Source organism: Nerophis lumbriciformis, linkage group LG13, assembly GCF_033978685.3.
Source record: "Nerophis lumbriciformis linkage group LG13, RoL_Nlum_v2.1, whole genome shotgun sequence".
Taxonomy (NCBI): Eukaryota; Metazoa; Chordata; class Actinopteri; order Syngnathiformes; family Syngnathidae; genus Nerophis; species Nerophis lumbriciformis.
In genome coordinates, this window is record NC_084560.2 from 22465771 (window position 1) to 22484488 (window position 18718).

The 18718-nt window shown below is 41.0% G+C and overlaps 2 protein-coding genes across 4 annotated transcripts in view; one reads left to right on the forward strand and one right to left on the reverse strand.

Annotated features, from left to right (window-relative positions):
• Nucleotides 1-841: 841 nt before the first annotated feature.
• LOC133613739 (collagen alpha-2(VI) chain-like) lies at nucleotides 842-17788 on the forward strand. 3 transcript variants are annotated; one of them, XM_061971499.2, is made up of 28 exons: nucleotides 842-1075; nucleotides 2486-2658; nucleotides 2743-3353; nucleotides 3463-3483; nucleotides 3570-3635; nucleotides 4264-4317; nucleotides 4390-4434; nucleotides 4520-4546; nucleotides 4625-4651; nucleotides 4729-4773; nucleotides 4914-4967; nucleotides 5046-5108; nucleotides 6974-7036; nucleotides 7116-7169; nucleotides 7241-7276; nucleotides 7361-7423; nucleotides 9156-9218; nucleotides 9352-9414; nucleotides 9529-9591; nucleotides 9687-9737; nucleotides 11843-11941; nucleotides 12169-12231; nucleotides 12304-12339; nucleotides 13598-13643; nucleotides 13734-13886; nucleotides 16245-16700; nucleotides 16773-16811; nucleotides 17024-17788. In XM_061971499.2, the coding sequence occupies exons 2-28, from the start codon at nucleotides 2511-2513 to the stop codon at nucleotides 17620-17622; spliced, it is 3108 nt and encodes a 1035-aa protein (XP_061827483.1). In that variant the 5' UTR covers nucleotides 842-1075; nucleotides 2486-2510; the 3' UTR covers nucleotides 17623-17788. The 3 variants fall into 3 exon arrangements, with proteins under 3 accessions (XP_061827483.1, XP_061827482.1, XP_061827484.1); XM_061971498.2 differs by having other exon boundaries at nucleotides 842-1071; XM_061971500.2 differs by having other exon boundaries at nucleotides 842-1071; nucleotides 2486-2649.
• A 71-nt stretch (nucleotides 17789-17859) lies between these two features.
• Nucleotides 17860-18718, reverse strand: part of xrcc5 (X-ray repair complementing defective repair in Chinese hamster cells 5) — a 28112-nt gene continuing 27253 nt past the window's right edge. Inside the window, exons 18-21 of the mRNA XM_061971501.1 lie at nucleotides 18518-18614; nucleotides 18314-18381; nucleotides 18169-18243; nucleotides 17860-18018 (exon numbers count right to left, since the gene is read on the reverse strand). Coding sequence (XP_061827485.1) covers nucleotides 18004-18018; nucleotides 18169-18243; nucleotides 18314-18381; nucleotides 18518-18614 — 255 coding nt within the window. The 3' untranslated portion in view covers nucleotides 17860-18003. The remainder of the gene's footprint in view (nucleotides 18019-18168; nucleotides 18244-18313; nucleotides 18382-18517; nucleotides 18615-18718) is intronic.

Below are 18718 nucleotides of genomic sequence, written 5' to 3' on the forward strand. Positions count from 1 at the left end.
ATCAAATTCCAAATGAGCTATATTTGCAAAAAATAACACCGTTTTCCAGTTCGAACGTTAAGTATCTTGTTTTTGCAGTCTGTTCAATTGAATATAGGTTGAAAGGGATTAGCAAATCATTGTATTGTGTTTTTATTTATGATTTACACAACGTGCCAACTTCACTGGTTTTGGGGTTTGGACTATATTTGAAGCTTGTGTTCGTTTTTTTTAGTTGTTGGAACACCTTTTCCCAAAAGCAAGCACAAAGTACAACGAGGGAATGCAAGGGAAAGAGGAAAAATAAGATGATGATACTAAAGAGCGATAAGGCATCAGAGCGGCAAATGAGGTGAGGTAATTGGTTAAACAATAAAAGTTATTGTGCAACCATTATTGAACAAGTGAGATGCAAGAGAGATGAAGTCTTTTTGTGTGGTGACTCACATTTGTATTAATCATTACACCTAAGACTGGTTCACTTTGTATAACGGTTATAAATGTTACATTTGTAAATATTGCCTGTTGATAACTGATTATTTCTAATTCCAATATTTCCAAAGGGAAAAAACTGCTTCCAACTACAAACCTAAATCCAGCATCCACTGCATTCTGCTATTAATGTGCATGTGAGGTAATGAAGTACATTGTTCATTCTCAGCACTGATGAATGTGTTGTGTCCAGGCTTAATGTCGGTGCAGTATAAACACACAATAAGGGTTTCCATGTAGGGAGAAGACAGAGTGCAGCTGCCGTGTTTGTCTGTGAAACACTTCTTGGGTCCACAGAACACGATTGCAGACTAACTATTTATTCTGGACACCCCCCCACCTCCTCCCCCGACCCCTCACTATTGCATTTCTGTTATGGAGGCTGAGCGATCCATCCCTCTGGTCTCTCAAAGGCGCGTCCACGCATGCATCCACGGGAGCCACTTCATCCATACAATACATTGGGTGGCCCCTCGACCGACAACTGGCCCCGAAACGGAGTTCACCAAATAAGATGAAGATCTTGTTTACACTTTGAGGAAATTGCTAGAATTTCCCAAGTGAGTGGTGTGAGAGAAGACACTTTGGCTTACACTTTTGGTGAGTAAGTACTTTTTATTTGAGCTACAACAGTATATCTTTATTATATTGACGCACCCTTGGTGTATTTTAAAAACTACCTACCATAGTTAAGAGGTCCTGTTACATTTATTACTAAGTCAAATACACCACCGAATTTGAAAACAAAGTTAACGATAACTAGTTGTGATAAAAGCTGTCAAAAACTTAACTATGTTTATTATTGCAGTATTAATAGATTTAACAACATTTATACTAATAATAACTAAGATATTCTCCTAAGAACCTGGGTCCTCTGCAGTGGACATTTGTGTTTTGCATAACAGGGCTATTTCTTATCCCAAAATATGTAATTCTGACAAAATAAAAATTGGTTCTCAAGTGGATGCATCTTTTTTAATTAGATTTTGTAGATTTAATGTGTGTAAATTATGTTTTGAGTATCAAAAGAATCCCTCAGAACAACGTTACATGAATGCCTCTCTAAAGTGTGATCTTTGAATTATCTCATGAGTGCATGTTCTCCCCGTGACTGCGTGGGTTCCCTCCGGGTACTCCGGCTTCCGCTCACCGCCAAAAACATGCACCTGGGGATAGGTTGATTGGCAACACTAAATTGGCCCTAGTGTGTGAATGTTGTCTGTGTTGGCCCTGTGATGAGGTGGCGACTTGTCCAGGGTGTACCTCGCCTTCCGCCCGAATGCAGCTGAGATAGGCTCCAGCACCCCCCGCGACCCCAAAAGGGACAAGCGGTAGCAAAATGGATGGATGGATGTAGTAATAGTGAAAGTAATTTTCAGTGTTATACTATGTGAGTAAATATGGTTTTGTGTGTAATTTGTAAAGACGTTTACAAGACAGCTTTGAATGTAAATATTGTTTGTTGCAAAAACAATTTTAATAAAAGGTCCAGCAATATTTTCTAGTTAGAATTCATGGGGCTGGCTGTAAAGTCAGTGTTTGAGGATTCCATTTCCCAGCACAAATCACTTTTTTCTAATCATAACACCATTTTAAAGTACTGCCGGTTTCAAATTCCTGTTTAATGTTTTTCCCAAGTTGTTTGTCCCAGCAGTGTGGAGGTTTAGAACCATGGGTCAATAAGACCCAAATCTGGAATATTTACTCCCTCAAAATGTCTCGACTTTAGATTAAAAAAAGCACACGTTGCACACATTCTTCCCTTAAAAGAATTACTTGTCATTTTTTTGTTTATTATTATTAATATTATTTAACACGAAACAGAACAGTGATAAGCTTTGGCTATCATTTCATATCGGTCTACTGGTTCACGGATGTTCCAAACAATGATAAACATCCCTGGTTGCTTTGGCAATGTCATTTGCAAAGACCGACTTGTTTGACATCTGGTTCCTGTGTGTAAAGTGAAGCCTTCCACAACTTAACTGACTTCTTCTCTGTCTTACTTAACAAGGAAGGGGTGGTGATATTCCAGGAAAATGGCAACAATTCATCTACCAGGGTTTATCTTACTGTACATGGTCTATGCGGCTGTTCCCCAAGAACTGACCCCTCGTGGGTCCCGGCCATTTCCATTGCCAGGAGACACTCCAGATCAAATTCCAACAAAACCAGAAGGTTGTGAGAGTGAGTTGTGGTTGTTGTATTGACTGAAGGCTGGTCTGGAAAGGATGTATTGAATATAATAAAGTCCACATTTACTCACCCCAGGCAAGATAATCAACTGTCCCATCAAGCTGTTCTTCACCGTCGACACTTCCGAGACCATTGCCCTGCAGGAGTCTCCGCCTGGTATACTGGTGGAAAACATCAAAGAGTTCATGCGGACTTTTGTCCAGAGGCTGCGTGATGAAGAATACCGGGGTCAGGTCCGCATCAGTTGGTCTATCGGAGGCCTGCACTTCTCCCAGAGGCAGGTGGTCTTCAGCCAGTTTTCCACCAGAGAGAGCTTCATCAGGAGCCTCAGTGGCATTCGATACCTGGGCAAAGGCACCTACATCGACTGTGCCCTCCAAAACATGACCTATCACATGACTCAGCACTATTGGGGAATAAAGGCCGCACTCTTCTCTGTGGTCATCACTGACGGCCATGTGACAGGAAGTCCTTGCGGTGGGATCAAGGTGACGGCAGAGAAGGCTCGCGAGCAGGGGATTCGCGTTTTCTCAGTGGCGGCGTCCAGGTCCATCGATGAGACGGGAATGAAGGAGATTGCCAGCTCGCCTCCAGAAGTTTACCGCAATGACTATTTAGCTGTGGAGATCGTCAACGGCAGACCGAAAATAAAGACAGAATCTATTGATCGTATTATAAAAGCCATGGTGATCTGGAACCTTTTCTATATTCTGCCTTGAATGTTACATATACATTTGTTAATGCTACCGTCACGCTGGCATGTATCTTCCACTCACCTAAATCTTTTCCTTGCAGAAATACCAAGCCTACTCAGAGGTAAGAACCTCTATCTGAAAGGTATTTCTTTTTTTGTCATTCGAATAAAAGCTTATTTTGTTTTCCCTCTAACAATTCTTTTGTAGTGCTACCAACAGGAATGCATCGAGACCCCTGGGAAACCTGGACCACGAGGGCCTCAAGGGCCAAAAGTAAGATAAGAATGGATCGTGTGCATTCAGTTGGGATGAATGAGAGGATGTCATGGTTGTGTTTGGATGGATGCAACACCTTCAATTAGGATGGCTTCAGTTCTCATGGATGGGATGGAATTGTATGGCTTGGTTGGGTTTGAAAGCACTTGGTTGGGATGAAAAGGTTGGTTGGAATAGAAGGAGTTGAGATGGAATGGTAATGAAGGGTTGGTTTGGGAAGAATTGCATGGTTTGGAAAGTGTGGTCAAATAGCAACACTGGGATTGATCCCATGGCTTCATTTGGGATAGACAGGATTCCTTGAATTGGGTTGGGATGAAATGGTTCCAATGGGATGAAGCGTGGGTAAGCTTTAACTGATTGCATGGTTGCATTGACGATGGATGATATGGCTACAATTCTGATGGATGAGATAAGACTGAGTTGAGATAGATGGGATAGGTTGAGTTTGTTTGGATAAAATGTTTGGGTTATGAAGGTTGAGTATGGACAGCTTTGCCAGTCTAAGCTGCATTGGGATGAATGGGTAGGTGGTATACAGGCTACACAAACACTAACAATGTATTAACATGTCCAAGTGTGTGTTTCAATTTTAATATTTTGGTATATTTCGTATTATATTCAGGGTCTAAAAGGAAACAGAGGTCATCCGGGGGTAAAAGGCACAGCGGGAAGACAGGTAGGAAGGTTGTGCAGATCCGGAATTCTCCTTTGGGGACAAAGATTCTAAATATAACTTTTATAAAAATAGGGTGATCCTGGCATCGAGGGTCCGATTGGACGTCCTGGACCAAAGGTTAGCTGAAGAATACTGATCTACTGATAGTGTATCTACATTGTTTTCATCTCAATAACATTGCTTGTTTTGTGCTTTGACATAGGGAATGGTTGGATGGAAAGGTGACAAGGTGAGACGGTTGTTTTTCGTGCCCATCTTATCATTTTTCGTACTTTTTGCATTTATATATTTTTTCTACTATCAACAGGGTGAAATAGGTGGAAGCGGAGCAAAGGTAGTTTTAAATGGTGGTGCTTTAATAAGTCAAATACAGGAGGGAACATTCACATCATGTCATCTCCAAATGATCAGGGTTTGTTTGGCATACCGGGCAGGAATGGAACTGATGGACAGAAGGTGAGCTTAAGACCTGTACCTAAAAAGGTCGACTTGTACAATCTGATGAGAAAGTTTTTATAATGGATGTCATCAAACTCTGTGGGTGTAGATAATGTTTAATAAACTGTGATGACGTTGAATGTTGGTCGTATCTACAGGGTAAGATTGGCCATATTGGAGCTCCTGGTTGTAAAGGGGACCCAGGCGACAAAGTGAGTCAAGTCAAATTTGTTTTGTTTTTCTTGGTGAACTTTATAAGCGACCAAAATATATTTTTTGGTCTCTACAAGGGAAAAGATGGCTACCCAGGAGAAGTGGGGGATACTGGGCCACCAGGCGGAAAAGGAGAAAAGGTTTGACCCCCACACTTAAATCAGGTTCGCTCGGTTTACATGATTACCTGTGGAGAAGATCAATTGATAAACTGATTCGTTATCAATATTCATAGAATATTTTCCCTGGAAGTTCTGAACTTGGGATGCTCGCAGCAGTTATACCAAAGTGAAGTTGCGCATGGGTGTAGCTTCACTTCCCATGCCTTCCTTAGACAGCAAATGGGCAAACACGCTTGACAGCATTCAGTTCATTAGAAGAAGAAAAAACAGAGTCTTTATACTAAAATTCCATTAATTAGCATAACTAATTTAGTTTTAAAACCTGTTTATAGTATTATATCATATTATATTCAGATTGGATTAAAAATATATGCTGTATATTTTTTACATTGAAATACATGCGCTCTAGAGTACCACTTTCAAGAAAGGTGTAATTTCTGCATGTTGTTTTTTTGAATCCATTCTCAGTACTAATTCAGCCAAAATCCAGCAGATTTTGGCTGAATACAAGGGGACGGTGTGGCGTGGCGGGTAGTGCCAGCAACTTGAGGGTACCAGGATCGATATCAGTCTATGGCCATTCTCGTCACTGCCATTGTGTCCTTAGGCAAGATACTTCACCCTTAATCGCAGTGGTGAATGAATGATAGGTGGTGGTCGGAGGGGCAGTAGGCGCAAATTGGCAGCCACACTTCCGTCAGTCTACCCCAGGGCAGCTGTGGCTACAAATGTAGCTTACCACCAGCTAAGTGTGAATGTGGAGTGAATGAATAATGGGTTCTCACTTCTCTGTGAGCGCTTTGAGTATCTAGGTGATAGAAAAAGCGTTATAAAATCTAATCCATTATTATTATTTATGTGGTTTGTTTGTTTTAAGAATAGGGACGGTAGCCCACTTGAGTTATATCTACCTACCCCAAAATTAGTTTAATGAGATTAAAACATTCCCAGCTCCATATTGATAGCATTGCTATAGTATTAGCACTCTTAGCTATGTAATAATGACTAAAAATGCTTCAGACTAAAATGTCCATAGCAGTTTTTCATTGATTCATGTATTTATTTATTTCAGGCAGTGACATAAAAAAGTACAAAGTTGACAACACATACGTACAGTATGTAATGCATGATTGTCCAGTTTTGCCTGAAAGGGAGTGGGAAGAAGATAACTTATTTAATCCCACCCCCAGTTCTCCATTCAGTGATAAATACATTGAGTTTCACTCTTACTTTGTTCAAGGATTATAATACAGATGTTGTATCATAGTGGCATTACCACAGGTAACAATAATTATTACATTGTAACAATAATTTGTATCAACAATGTAGGAATAATGAATATACCAACAATGGTAATAGACAAAATACCAACAATGGTAATAGACAACATAGCAATAATGGTAAGGAAACATTGAGCACATGTTAACACTTTGAGACAGAGTACAACAGCAGGTCAAATTAAAGACCCTCATCTCTATATTTGAACCAGACCCAATGTTTGTATAATAGTTTAAATCGATTTATAGTTTGGCATTGCATGTGTTGTAAGTCCAGTTTGTTCCATAGTCTTACTCCGCATACAGACACACAAAAATGTTTACGAGTAGTTTGAGCTCTCGGCAATTTGAAATGTCATCCAAAGTACATATAAATTAATTTTGTTGTCAAGCAGGCCCACATTAGCCAGGAAGTGAGTTTGAAAAGCGTTAGCCCTTAGCTTGGTTAGCAAGCCAGGTCTTAGCATGGTGTTAGCAAGTTAGCTCTTATAGCATCTTTAGACCTCTTGCTAATGTGAAAATGGTCTATTCGATAAACCCAGTTATTAATTCTACCATTAAATGAATCTTGTAATCCTACCTGTGGTTGATTTTGCCGTCGTTCAGGGCGACCTTGGCCTACCCGGGAAGTCAGGCCTTGCAGGCCCTGGGGGTGAACGAGGATCAAAGGTAAACACAAACCAAAACATTTTTTGTGAAAAATCACATTCCCGCCAAAGTCAAAAACACGTGGACTTTATGTATGCAGGGTGAACGAGGGAATCCAGGGAATCCAGGACCCCCAGGAGAAAGGGGACAACCGGTACAAATTAAGCTAGGTTTTCATTGCAAAGACCGTTAACGACAGTAAAACAACAATGTGAATCTTTCAAGGGACCGAGTGGCTCAAGTGGACCAAAAGGCGAAGTGGTATACTTCTATAATACGACCATCAACGACTTCCTTCTGGTGACTTTTCCGCTGTTTGTCAAGAATTGTCCTAAACATTAACAGGGAGGGCGAGGAGAACAAGGACCAAAGGGAGCTCAAGGATTTCCTGGGAAAAAAGGAGAGAAGGTGAAATCATCGCTCAGAAATGTTCTTTTAATCCTTTAGTATCATTGGCTTTTTTATGCATTTCCAGAGCAGCTGCGTTATACAATATAAAAACATGACATCATCTCTTCAATTCTGTTCACCTGGACTACTTTCCCATAGGAAATAATGGAATACAATCTGTTCCATTCTCAAACTGTTACCTTCTTTAAAAAGTCAGTAACTGCACAGGTAATGTTTAATTATTTTTATAATCAATCAATCAATCAATCAATGTTTACTTATATAGCCCTAAATCACGAGTGTCTCAAAGGGCTGCACAAACCACAAAGACATCAGGGCAAGAAAAAACTCAACCCAATGGGATGACAATGAGAAACCTTGGAGGGGACCGCAGATGTGGGGACCCTCCCTGGGCGACCGGTGCAATGGACATCGAGTGGATCTAGTTAATAGTGTGAGAGTCCAGTCCATAGTGAATCTAACTTAATAGTGGGAGTCCAGTCCATAAAATAAGATACATTATAGTAAAACAACGAGAAAAGATTCTTAACTGTTGCACTGGTGTAAAAACAAATGAAGGTCTGTAAAAATGTAAACCTTACCTCATTTGATGTGATGAATATTCTTCTTCTTACGCTTAAATATCTTTGGTTGAGGCCTAAAAAGCCATAGCAACAAAACAGAAACAAAACACCAGCAGAGTATTTTGACGTTTGCAGGTCTCAAACTCTGAAGTTTAATGCGATGTAATAGGAAAAGTTGTTGAATTTAGAAATACTTAAGTTTATTCATTCTTCCCTTTCATTCTTTTTATTTATATTCCACTTATTCTTCCAATGCCCACTTTTTGTACACCTTTCTGAAAAACCCATCCATTTTCTACCGCTTGTCCCTTTTTCAGCAACCTCAAATGTCCACTGCAGAGGACGCTGGCTCTCAGGAGGATAATTGTACTCGCTGACTGATAATAATTAGAACAGGGGTGTTAAACTCGTTGTAGCTCAGGGGCTGCATGGAGGAAAATCTATTCCCAAAAAAAATCATGGCATGATAACTATAAAATAAAGACAACTCCAGGTTGTTTTCTTTGGCCAAAAATAGAACAAGCACAAATAATCCTCTGGATTTTCAAGTTTGTTGATCATTCTGAGGAAATTGGTGCAGCTTCAAAAACACAATGAGCTTGGACTACGTCTCAGTGTATCTACAGAGCCAGGATTGAAATTTAAGTCACGGTCTTTCCGGGATTGAACAAAAAACACAACAAGTAAACTCTTCGAGGTATCAAATACCTCCTTTGTCATGTCCACGTATCAATCCAGTGCTAACTCAACAAACAGTAAGAAACGGAGGTAAAAATTATTCAAAAGGTTTAAGTTCACTTTTCTCGTGTTTGACAGGGACATTTTGGGGGAATAAGGGTTCCAAATAACGATGCGTTCGAAGCAGAAGACAAAAAACGTCAGGTTTTAAGTTTGATGTGGGTCGAGGAGGAGGAGCCACCGTCACTATTTACTGTGTACCTCTTGCTTGGCCTCGGTATAAACCGTTTGCTTGCCTAACAGAATTGCTATTGTAACATCCAGTGGACACATTTAGAACAGCAGTTTCTTTCGTTGGAAAAAAAAAAGCAGATAATTTTTTATACTTGGCAAACTCATCACGCGGGCCGGATAAACCTGTTCTCGCGTACCTTTGACACCCCTGAATTAGAATAACAATTCTAGATGAACTGTGCTTTCATTTGAAGGGAGAACGAGCAGTGCAGGGAGGCAGAGGACGACCAGGGGAGGAGGGATTCAAGGGTACAAAGGTGAGCTTCTTGAGGACATACCAAATCCTCCTTGGACCGAGATTGGAAAAACTTTTTTTTTCCAACATATTTTGTAGAAGAAAATAAACCACACAAAGATGTATTGCTGATAATAATTAACTCTCTGTTTTAGGGGGACCGTGGACTGCCAGGACCGAGGGGTCAACAAGGAGACCCAGGGAGTCCTGGAGCAAATGTGGGTTGTTGAAAACATTCAACTGTAGTTTAATTTGCGGACAATATAAAAACAAATAGGTAGTTATACCACATGTGAGTATTCCTAACAATAGTGTTAATCTTATGCAAGCAGGGCACCATGGGAAATCCTGGAGATCCTGGACCAAGAGGAGACCCAGGCAGCCAAGGACCAACGGTAGCCTCAAGTCTTTCCAACTGATTGACTGAGATTGAGAATTTCTTTCATGGCTTATCCTCCTAATATGTGCTCTAACTGTTTGTTTTCTAAAGGGCGATACAGGAAGATCAGGATTCAACTACCCTGGACCAAGAGGACCTACTGTAATGTTCTCTTTGCTACTTCAAATTCTTACATATTGACCTCTGTTTTAACACATACTGCTGAATATCACGCAAATAGCCCACAAACATTGGTTGGACAGCCAGTTTAAAGAAAAGTATGTCATATTATGTGCAAAATTTAGTTTAAAAAAAAGGGAATAAAAAAACAATACAGAGATATGGACTTTTTGTGCCAATATGAAATAAATATAAAGCCGATTGTAAGATAATTGAACAATTACAATTTGAAAGAGATCATTGAAAAATTTATGAAATATATAGTCAGTCAAAAAATAAGTGTACGCATGTAAACTTATTTCCCATGTATTTCAATATTTTTTAAATGGATTTATTTCATTATTCTTAAAAGGATATGCAAAGTGGAAGAGGTGAAACGTGATAGTTCGCTTTCAGAATAATGGCAAAAACCCATTGGTGGAGTTTAATACATTTGTGTTAAATAGGTCAGGTTCTAGTGTTTGTCTGGACCTCGAAATGCAGAAATGGCAGGCAAACGCAGAAGGAAAGGGGAAAACAAGTAGAACAAAGTAGAAACTGTCATAGTGCAGCAAGGTAGTGCACAAAAAGCTACAGGCATACGAAGCATAGAGCAGTGTTTTTCAACCGTTTTTGAGCCAAGGCACATGTTTTTTGTTGAAAAAATCCAGAGGCACACCACCAGCAGAAAACATTAAAAAATGAAACTCAGCAGCCGATATTGACGATAAAAAGTTGATCCTGTAATTGTTGGATATGACTTTAAACCATAACAGACCTTGCCTCACTATATCTCTTGTCTCAAAGTAGGTGTACTGTCACAGCACGCCGTGACTTATTTGGAGTTTTTTGCTGTTTTCCTGTGTGTAGTGTTTTAGTTCTTGTCTTACGGTCCTACAGTATTTTGGTGGGGTTTTCTGTTTTGTTGGTGTTTTCCTGCAGCAGTTTCATGTCTTCCTTTGAGCGTTATTCCCCGCACCTGATTTGTTTTAGCAATCAAGACTATTTAAGTTGTGCGGACGCTATCCTTCTTTGTGGGGACATTGTTGATTGTCATGTCATGTTCGGATGTACTTTGTGGACGCTGCCTCTGCTCCACACGCTGTAAGTCTTTGCTGTCGTCCAGCATTCTTTGTAGCCAGTTCAGTTTTAGTTCCGTTCTGCATAGCCTTCCCTAAGCTTCAATGCCTTTTCTTAGTGGCACTCACCTTTTGTTTATTTTTGGTTTAAGCATTAGATACCTTTTTACCTGCACACTGCCTCCCGCTGTCGTCTGCATATTGGGATCACGATAAAACCATCATCGTGTCACACAGGTGTTCCCAACATCTACAAAGCAATTAGCTAATCCACACACTATTTGCGGATTACAATTACTGGTTTGTAAAATAATTTTTAACCCACTTAGGGGAAATTACATAATCTCCCACAGCACACCAGCACTCAGTGGCCTAGTGGGTAGAGTGTCCGCCCTGAGATCGGTAGGTCGTGAGTTCAAACCCCGGCCGAGTCATACCAAAGACTATAGAAATGGGACCCATTACCTCCCTGCTTGGCACTCAGCATCAAGGGTTGTAATTGGGGGTTAAATCACCAAAAATGATTCCCGGGCGCAGCATCGCTGCAGCCCACTTCTCCCCTCACCTCCCAGGGGGTGAACAAGGGGATGGGTCAAATGCAGAGGACAAATTTCACCACACCTAGTGTGTGTGCGTGTGACAATCATTGGTACTTTAACTTTAACTTAAATTAAAAACGCTGACATAGAGAATGCTATGCAGCACATCAAAGCACAAAGCAAATGGTGCATAAGGCATAAGAAGCATCCTGATTGGCAACCAGGGACAGGTGGAGGCAAACAGGAAGTGGAATGAAAAATAAGAGCGTTGGACAGAAAATAATACAGGAATAAGACAAGAGAACTAATAACTGTAATGTGAGGTCATAACACATCAGTGTTTCCTATTTTGCAGAATCCAAATGAACGCATCCTGATTGTATTTGCATGCAAACTAGTAAAGCGAGTAAAGTCTTTAAACTGGCTAAAAAAAGTTTTGGCATTTGGCATAGATACATTTCCAGACGTAACTACTGTATGTTTTCTGCAGGGTGACAGAGGTAGCCCAGGGAGAAAAGGACCCAGGGGCAGTCGAGGCGAATGCGGTGCAAAAGGAGACCCAGGCGATCAAGGTCCACGTGGCGAGTCGGTAAGTTTCATTCATCGGTGGGACTTTTTGAGAAAAATGTTTACGGCATGACGGGGTCTACTTTTGATCAATGTGTCAAAACCTACGATCACTTCTTAGGCCGAGTGTACAATTGAAACTTTAAGTTGTTTGGTCCCCACGAGGGGTCAATCGACTTACATTTGATTACATTTAAAACATAACAGCAGCGTGAGCTTTACTTGTGCCTGTTTTTTTTCTTTGTTCAGGGGGAGCCAGGTCAGGCAGGGGAGCACGGAGCCAGAGGACCAACAGGGGACTCGGGGCCCCATGTGAGCAATGAGTACACACGACACTGACTTTTGACAAGTGTGTTGCTAAGTGCTGGTGCTGCGTGTGTGCAGGGTGGCCATGGACCAGAGGGCGATCCTGCACTTACTGTGAGTACATCTTTTAGGTAGCTCTTTGGGGGGGTGAACATGCTTTATCAGTATCATGCTTCAAACCCTGCTTCGAAAAGCTGTGTGTTAGAAAACATGCACATTTTTTAGCCATTAATCCTGACTTCCTCATTTTGATAAAAAATCAGCACAAATTGTTTTTAATACCGGTATATGTTTTGTAGATATTTTATTTTTTATTATTTTGCTCCTAATGATGCTGATCAATTTAAATGTATTATTATTTAATGAGTTTAATTTTATTTTTAAGTATTATATAGTATAAGTTGGTCAAAACATGTTATAGTTTAAATACGGACAATATGGAGTTTAAAGAAGGATACATTTTTTTTTTTAATTCAGGCAAATTGATGCACTTTAAATGTTTTCTGTGAGACTAAAAAAACAATGTTCATAAAGTTATTGTTTGTTGTAAGTCGGACTATATTTATTAAGTTTAACGTTAATAAGGATACAAGGTTATGTAGAGGTGTACTTATAACACTTTTTTAGACAAATTAGACTATCTATAGTCGCAGCAGAGAGTGGTGGGGGGACGCAAAATGTTTTCCTCTTCTTAGAGAGGGCGTAACAGAAAATAATTGGGAAGCAGTGCTGTAAATATAGCCGGGGCATTTGTTCACCGAACACAGTTCTCAAATAGTGGGGCGAGCCCCCCTAGGGGGAGGCGGTGCAATGTCAGGGGAACATGCTAAATCAGTATCATGCAGTGTCATGTTTAAAAACCCTGCTTCAAAAAGTTGTGCTCTACAAAACATGCTCATTGTAGGTAACCAATATTCCTGATTATCTCATTTTGATATTTAAAAAAAAAATCATCACAAATGTTTTTATTTACTTTTGTTTTGCAGGTTAAAAGGGTTTTATATACAGTATTGTGGTCAAGTAAATTTGTAGTTAATCAATTTGAATGTATTATTTTCTCTTGAGTTTATTTAATTGTATTTTTCAGTATGGTTCAAGTCGGTTAAAAAATGTTTATACCGGTACTTTAATAAGGATTTTTCTTGTTTTTAATTTTAGGCAAATTGGTGCACTTTAAATATTTTCTGTTACAGATCAAAATATTATATTAAAGTTATTCCTGGTTGTAAGTTCATCAATATTTCTCTTTTTTTGTTTTCTTCAAAGTAAATGAGGCCACAGATATATGTTATAGACAAATGATACTATTTATAGTCGAGAGTGGGCGAGATTTAATCGGAGTGTTTACAGTCTGCATCACTTGTCACTGCAGGATTGTGACGTCATGGCATACATCAGGGAGACTTGTGGTTGTTGTGGTGAGCAAACATGACTACTATGTTACACATGAGTGCAGGAAGCGGTCTATTAAGATGATTTTTTTGGCCTGCTTATCTTTGTCGTTTCAGACTGTGAGAAGCGCTGCGGTGCTCTGGACATCGTATTTGTAATAGACAGCTCGGAGAGTGTCGGTCTGACCAACTTCACCTTGGAAAAGAACTTTGTAATTAACACCATTAATCGTCTGGGATCAATGGCCAGTGACCCTTCGTCTCCGACTGGTAAGATTGCCTTGTGAATGTCACCATAAAACGCCTTAAAGGGGAACTGGACTTTTTTTGGAATCGTTCCTATCGTTCACAATCACTATAAAAAACATAACAGATGGATGTTTTTTTTAATGCATTCTAACTCGTAAATACAGGTTTGCTTACTTATGGGAGGTCCTCTATTCCGCCCATAAAACCCAATAAATAACCGCCCAATAGCCGCCATCAATACTCCATTTAAATGTAGTGACTTGAATATTAACCAAGTATTAGTGATATTGTTATTTTAAGCGCTAACGCAGACAAACTATTTATAGGGTCGCCGTGATCAATAGCTTGCGTGCCAATGTTGACATCACCAGCTGGTCAGCTGCTTCCTCGCCACAGTGTTGGTGAAACTTTATTGTAAATCATAAATAATGCCTCTCACCTGGATAGTAGAAGGATGAGGACGTATTCTGACGAGTTGGTACACTTTGACAGCCAATTTAGACTCAGAAATGGTGAGAAAGACACGAAAAGATGCTTGGTTCCACCTCGCGAGGATTATGAGTCATTCGTCATTTAAACGGGAAAATAACAAGATTTTATTAGTCAGCATCCTAATGACAGCAGACATTGTACAGTAAGTGATGTTTTATTTTGTTTGTTGGCTCTGATGAAGTCTGCAGTGAGTAGTAATCAGCGATGTTGTCAAAGAAAAAAGCAAAAGTCATGATGCATTTGTTTAAATTAATGCGTCGCATATGTTTAAAATGGGGCAGCACGGTGGAACAGGGGTTAGTGCATGTGCCTCACAATACGAAGGTCCTGAGTAGTCCTGAGTTCAATCCCGGGCTCGGGATCTTTCTGTATGGAGTTTGCATGTTCTCCCCGTGACTGCGTGGGTTCCCTCCGGGTACTCCGGCTTCCTCTCACCTCCAAAAACATGCACCTGGGGATAGGTTGATTGGCAACACTAAATGGTCCCGAGTGTGTGAATGTGAGTGTGAATGTTGTCTGTCTATCTGTGTTGGCCCTGTGATGAGGTGGCGACTTGTCCAGGGCGTATCCCGCCTTCCGCCCAAATGCAGCTGAGATAGGCTCCAGCACCCCCCACGACCCGAAAAGGGACAAGCGGTAGAAAAATGGATGGATGGATGGATGTTTAAAATGAGGATAATACGTAAATATTACATAATGTGACTACATTACATATATACTTACAGCATGTATATGAAGCCTCAATGGAGGTGCTCGGTTGTTTTTTTAAGGGCTTTGATAGGCAGAATAAATCGGCTCTCATTGGCTCCATTGTAAGCGGACTTTTGATCACAATTATTTACTGTTTAGAACAGGAATGTCAAACATGCGGCCCGTGAACACGTTCAATCCGGCCCGCGAGATTAGTTTGCTAAGTGTAAAATTGTGCTGCCTTTTTTTTAATTAAAGAAACTGCTGTTCAAAATGTGTCCACTGGATGTCGCAATAGCAATTCTGTTAGGCGAGCAAATAGTTTATACCGGGGCGAGCAAGTATACCAAGTAAGAGGTACACAGTAAAGCGGGCTGCGACTCCTCCCCCTCGACCCAAGGTAAAACAAACAGGAGTAAAATAAACACTTGGTAAACCCACTTAGAATGCTGCATGAGACACTGCACATTGATACTAGTTCTGTGAAAATTATTGTCTTCTGTGCAAATTTAAAGAAAGTGAACAGCGTGTGATTTACTACAATACTGACAGTCTTTTAAGTTTTTATTTTTGGTTTGTTGATAGTCACACATTTTACAGCTTTTATTTTTATACCAACACACAGTGATTCGCAAAAGGCATAGAGTAACTCCACCGTCTTGAATAGTTTCTAGCTTAGTTTGTATGCTTTGTTGGATTAATGTGGAAATGACAAAATGAGGTAGTTGATACATAGAAGAGTTTTCAGTAATGCATTGTTTTGTTCAAGCCTAGATGGACAGTGACTTATAAAGTTTAATTGCTCTGTAGATGCACTGAGATTAAGTCTAAATTAAATAGTGTTCTTCACTGTGTTTTTGAAGTGTTTTGTCAATAGGATTATTTGTGATGTGTACATTTTCAGAATGTGTTTGTTCTAGTTTGGGCCAAAGTGAAACAAAGAAAACAATCGGAAGTTGTTGTAGTTGTATTTTTAAGGTATTATGCCATGATTTTACCCGCCCGGCCCACGTGAGAATGGATTTTCTTTCATGCAGCCCTTGAGCTATAAAGAGGCAACATTCCCAAAAAAGTGCAGTTCCCCTTTAGGTGACAAGAGTTTGCCATTCAAGATAAAGAAGTTTCAGTGGGCAGATCAGTTTATATTCAGTTTGTGTCTATTTTCTATCCCAGAGCTTACAAATGTGCTTATTTCAGGCACAAGAGTTGGAGTCGTGCAGTTCAGTCACAACGGGACCTTTGAGGCCGTTCGTCTCGACGATCCCAACATCAACTCCATGTCTGCTTTTAAAACGGCCGTGAAGAATCTTCAGTGGATCGCCGGGGGCACCTTCACCCCCTCGGCTCTCAAGTTCGCCTACGATCATCTCATCAGGGACGGCAAGCGAGCCCGAGCCAAAGTGTCCGTGGTTGTGATCACAGACGGACGCTTCGACCCGCGCGATGACGAAGATCTACTCAAGTACCTCTGCCAGGACAGTAGCGTTGTAGTGAACGCAATCGGGGTGGGAGACATGTTTAGAAAGTCCCAAGATGACGAAATTCTGGGGTCTATAGCTTGTGACAGAAAGGAGCGAGTCACTGGGATGAAGAATTTTGTTGACTTGGTCGCTGAAGACTTTATAGACAAAATGGAGACTGTGCTGTGTCCTGGTCAGTGGTTACCGTTCATGATGTTAAATGTTGTCAGAAGTCTGTGTTTTAACCACTTGAATTACCTTCCAGATCCGGTTGTTGTGTGCCCCGATCTCCCCTGCAAGAGTGGTAGGCATTTATGTATCCTAAAATGGTTTTTTTGTCAGCATTGAATGCAGGGACAAAATGATATTCTGGCTTCTGAGGTAGTATCAGAGCTACAACAGGTTGTTATAGCAGAAAGCCAAAACAGGAGTTTCAAATTTGACACCCTGACCCTGTGTCTGACTAACGTTTACTTCAAATTCAAGCCATTACTCATTTGTTGCCTGTCTCCATAGAGCCTGATGTCGCGCCCTGTGCCCAGCGGCCAGTGGATTTAGTATTCCTGCTTGATGGGTCCGAGCGCCACGGGGTACAGAACTTCAGTCACGTTCGTGAATTCTTGCAAAAGTTGCAAAACAGACTGGTACTGGCCCGGAGCAGGACAGATCGCCTGCGAGCTCGTTTGGCTTTGATGCTATACGGCAAGGAGGGCAAGAACTTTGTGGCGTTCCCTCTCACGCACGACCCCGGTCTCATCGCCGACGGTTTAGCGCTTCTAAGTTATCTGGACTCCGCATCAAGCGTGGGGCTGGCTATCACACACGCCATCGGCAGAGTACTCGGCAAGGGAACGACTCGCATGACCAGACGCCACGCGGAGATCGCGTTCGTTTTCATCACTGACGGCTTCACCGACAGGAAGAACCTGGATGAGGCGGTCAGCGCCATGCGTGGGGCACAGGTAGTCCCCGCGGTAATCGCTACAGGAATTGATGTGGATCAAGAAGTCTTAATGAAGCTGGCCATGGGGGATGAGAACGCCATATTCAGAGGAAATGACTGGTCCGAGTGGCGGTCAGGCTTGTTTGACCATTTCCTCCGGTGGGTTTGTTAAAAAAAAACACATTGGAGACATGAATCTCTTCCTTGTGCAACTGATATTAATGGCATTTTCAATTCCTCCATGCACTGTACAATCTGACACTACAGTATATTCATCCTAAGTGCTTCTTACACAATACATCTGTTTTAAGGTAATAAACAGACACTGTGCTTCATTCTACTGTAATGCTTTTTTGAAGACCTCATTCCCCAATTTTTAGAAAAACAAGAAAAGAAACAAAAATACAAGTCTTGTCCAGAGCAGTATTTATCCAAAAGTACTAAGAGGTCTCCATGTGGGAGGCAGAACAACGGACGACTGGACCGCTTTGGACGGCTAAACAATGACGCATTCTTTGCTTTTTTTTTCCTGACGCTCCCGTTGCCTTCTTTCTTACATCATGTCCAGCTGCACAGGAAGAGGGAGAAGGGGAAGAAGATTTGAGTGTTTAAATTGAAGATTAGGCCCGAACCATCGGGGACACTAAAGCAGTGATGCAAATTATTAAAGTTTTTTTTTTTCCCCCAATAGGCCACAATTCCTTGTAAATATATTTACCAAGTCATCGACGTCGCCGGCGTCATTTTCTGGTATTGCGACTGCTTCGTCTTTCTTCTCCTCGACAAACAAAAACTGAAGATACAGCGGAACTCAATCAGAAGAGTGCACAATGAAGGGTGGCATTAAATGTGTGAGCAGTCACCTTAGTGGCTTCGTGTTTGGACACAGAACTTCCTTGCACCTCGTCCTGGCTGATAAGAGATACAGCGTCTGTTCAGCAGAAAGCAGCAGAGTAAGCGCAAGAAAACCCAACACTTAAAAGATCAAGTAGCAGACATATTTCCTGATCTCAATTCATAAACACTGTTTGGAAATGTTGTGACGTCACAGTGTTTGTTTAGTGTACCTTGGACAAGCAGGTCCCAGAAGACTTCCAGACCCTTGCTTGGGATGCTCTTTTTCAGGGACTGGAGGTAGTCATTGTACGGATCAGCATTCCCCAGCTGTGTGCACAGAGATAAGGAACGTTCTGAATTCTTCAGACCTTTGCTAAGGGAAGGACATTTGACCAGCTCAAACTGGCGCCGGCTCAAACTGTGCAATATAA

Excerpts from the sequence above, each read along its gene's own strand:
- LOC133613739 (XM_061971499.2), top strand. The coding sequence starts at position 2,511 with ATGGCAACAATTCATCTACCAGGGTTTATCTTACTGTACATGGTCTAT. Across the intron at positions 4,318-4,389 it reads AAGGCACAGCGGGAAGACAG|GGTGATCCTGGCATCGAGGG; the intron begins GTAGGAAGGTTG and ends TTATAAAAATAG. Across the intron at positions 4,774-4,913 it reads ATGGAACTGATGGACAGAAG|GGTAAGATTGGCCATATTGG; the intron begins GTGAGCTTAAGA and ends TCGTATCTACAG.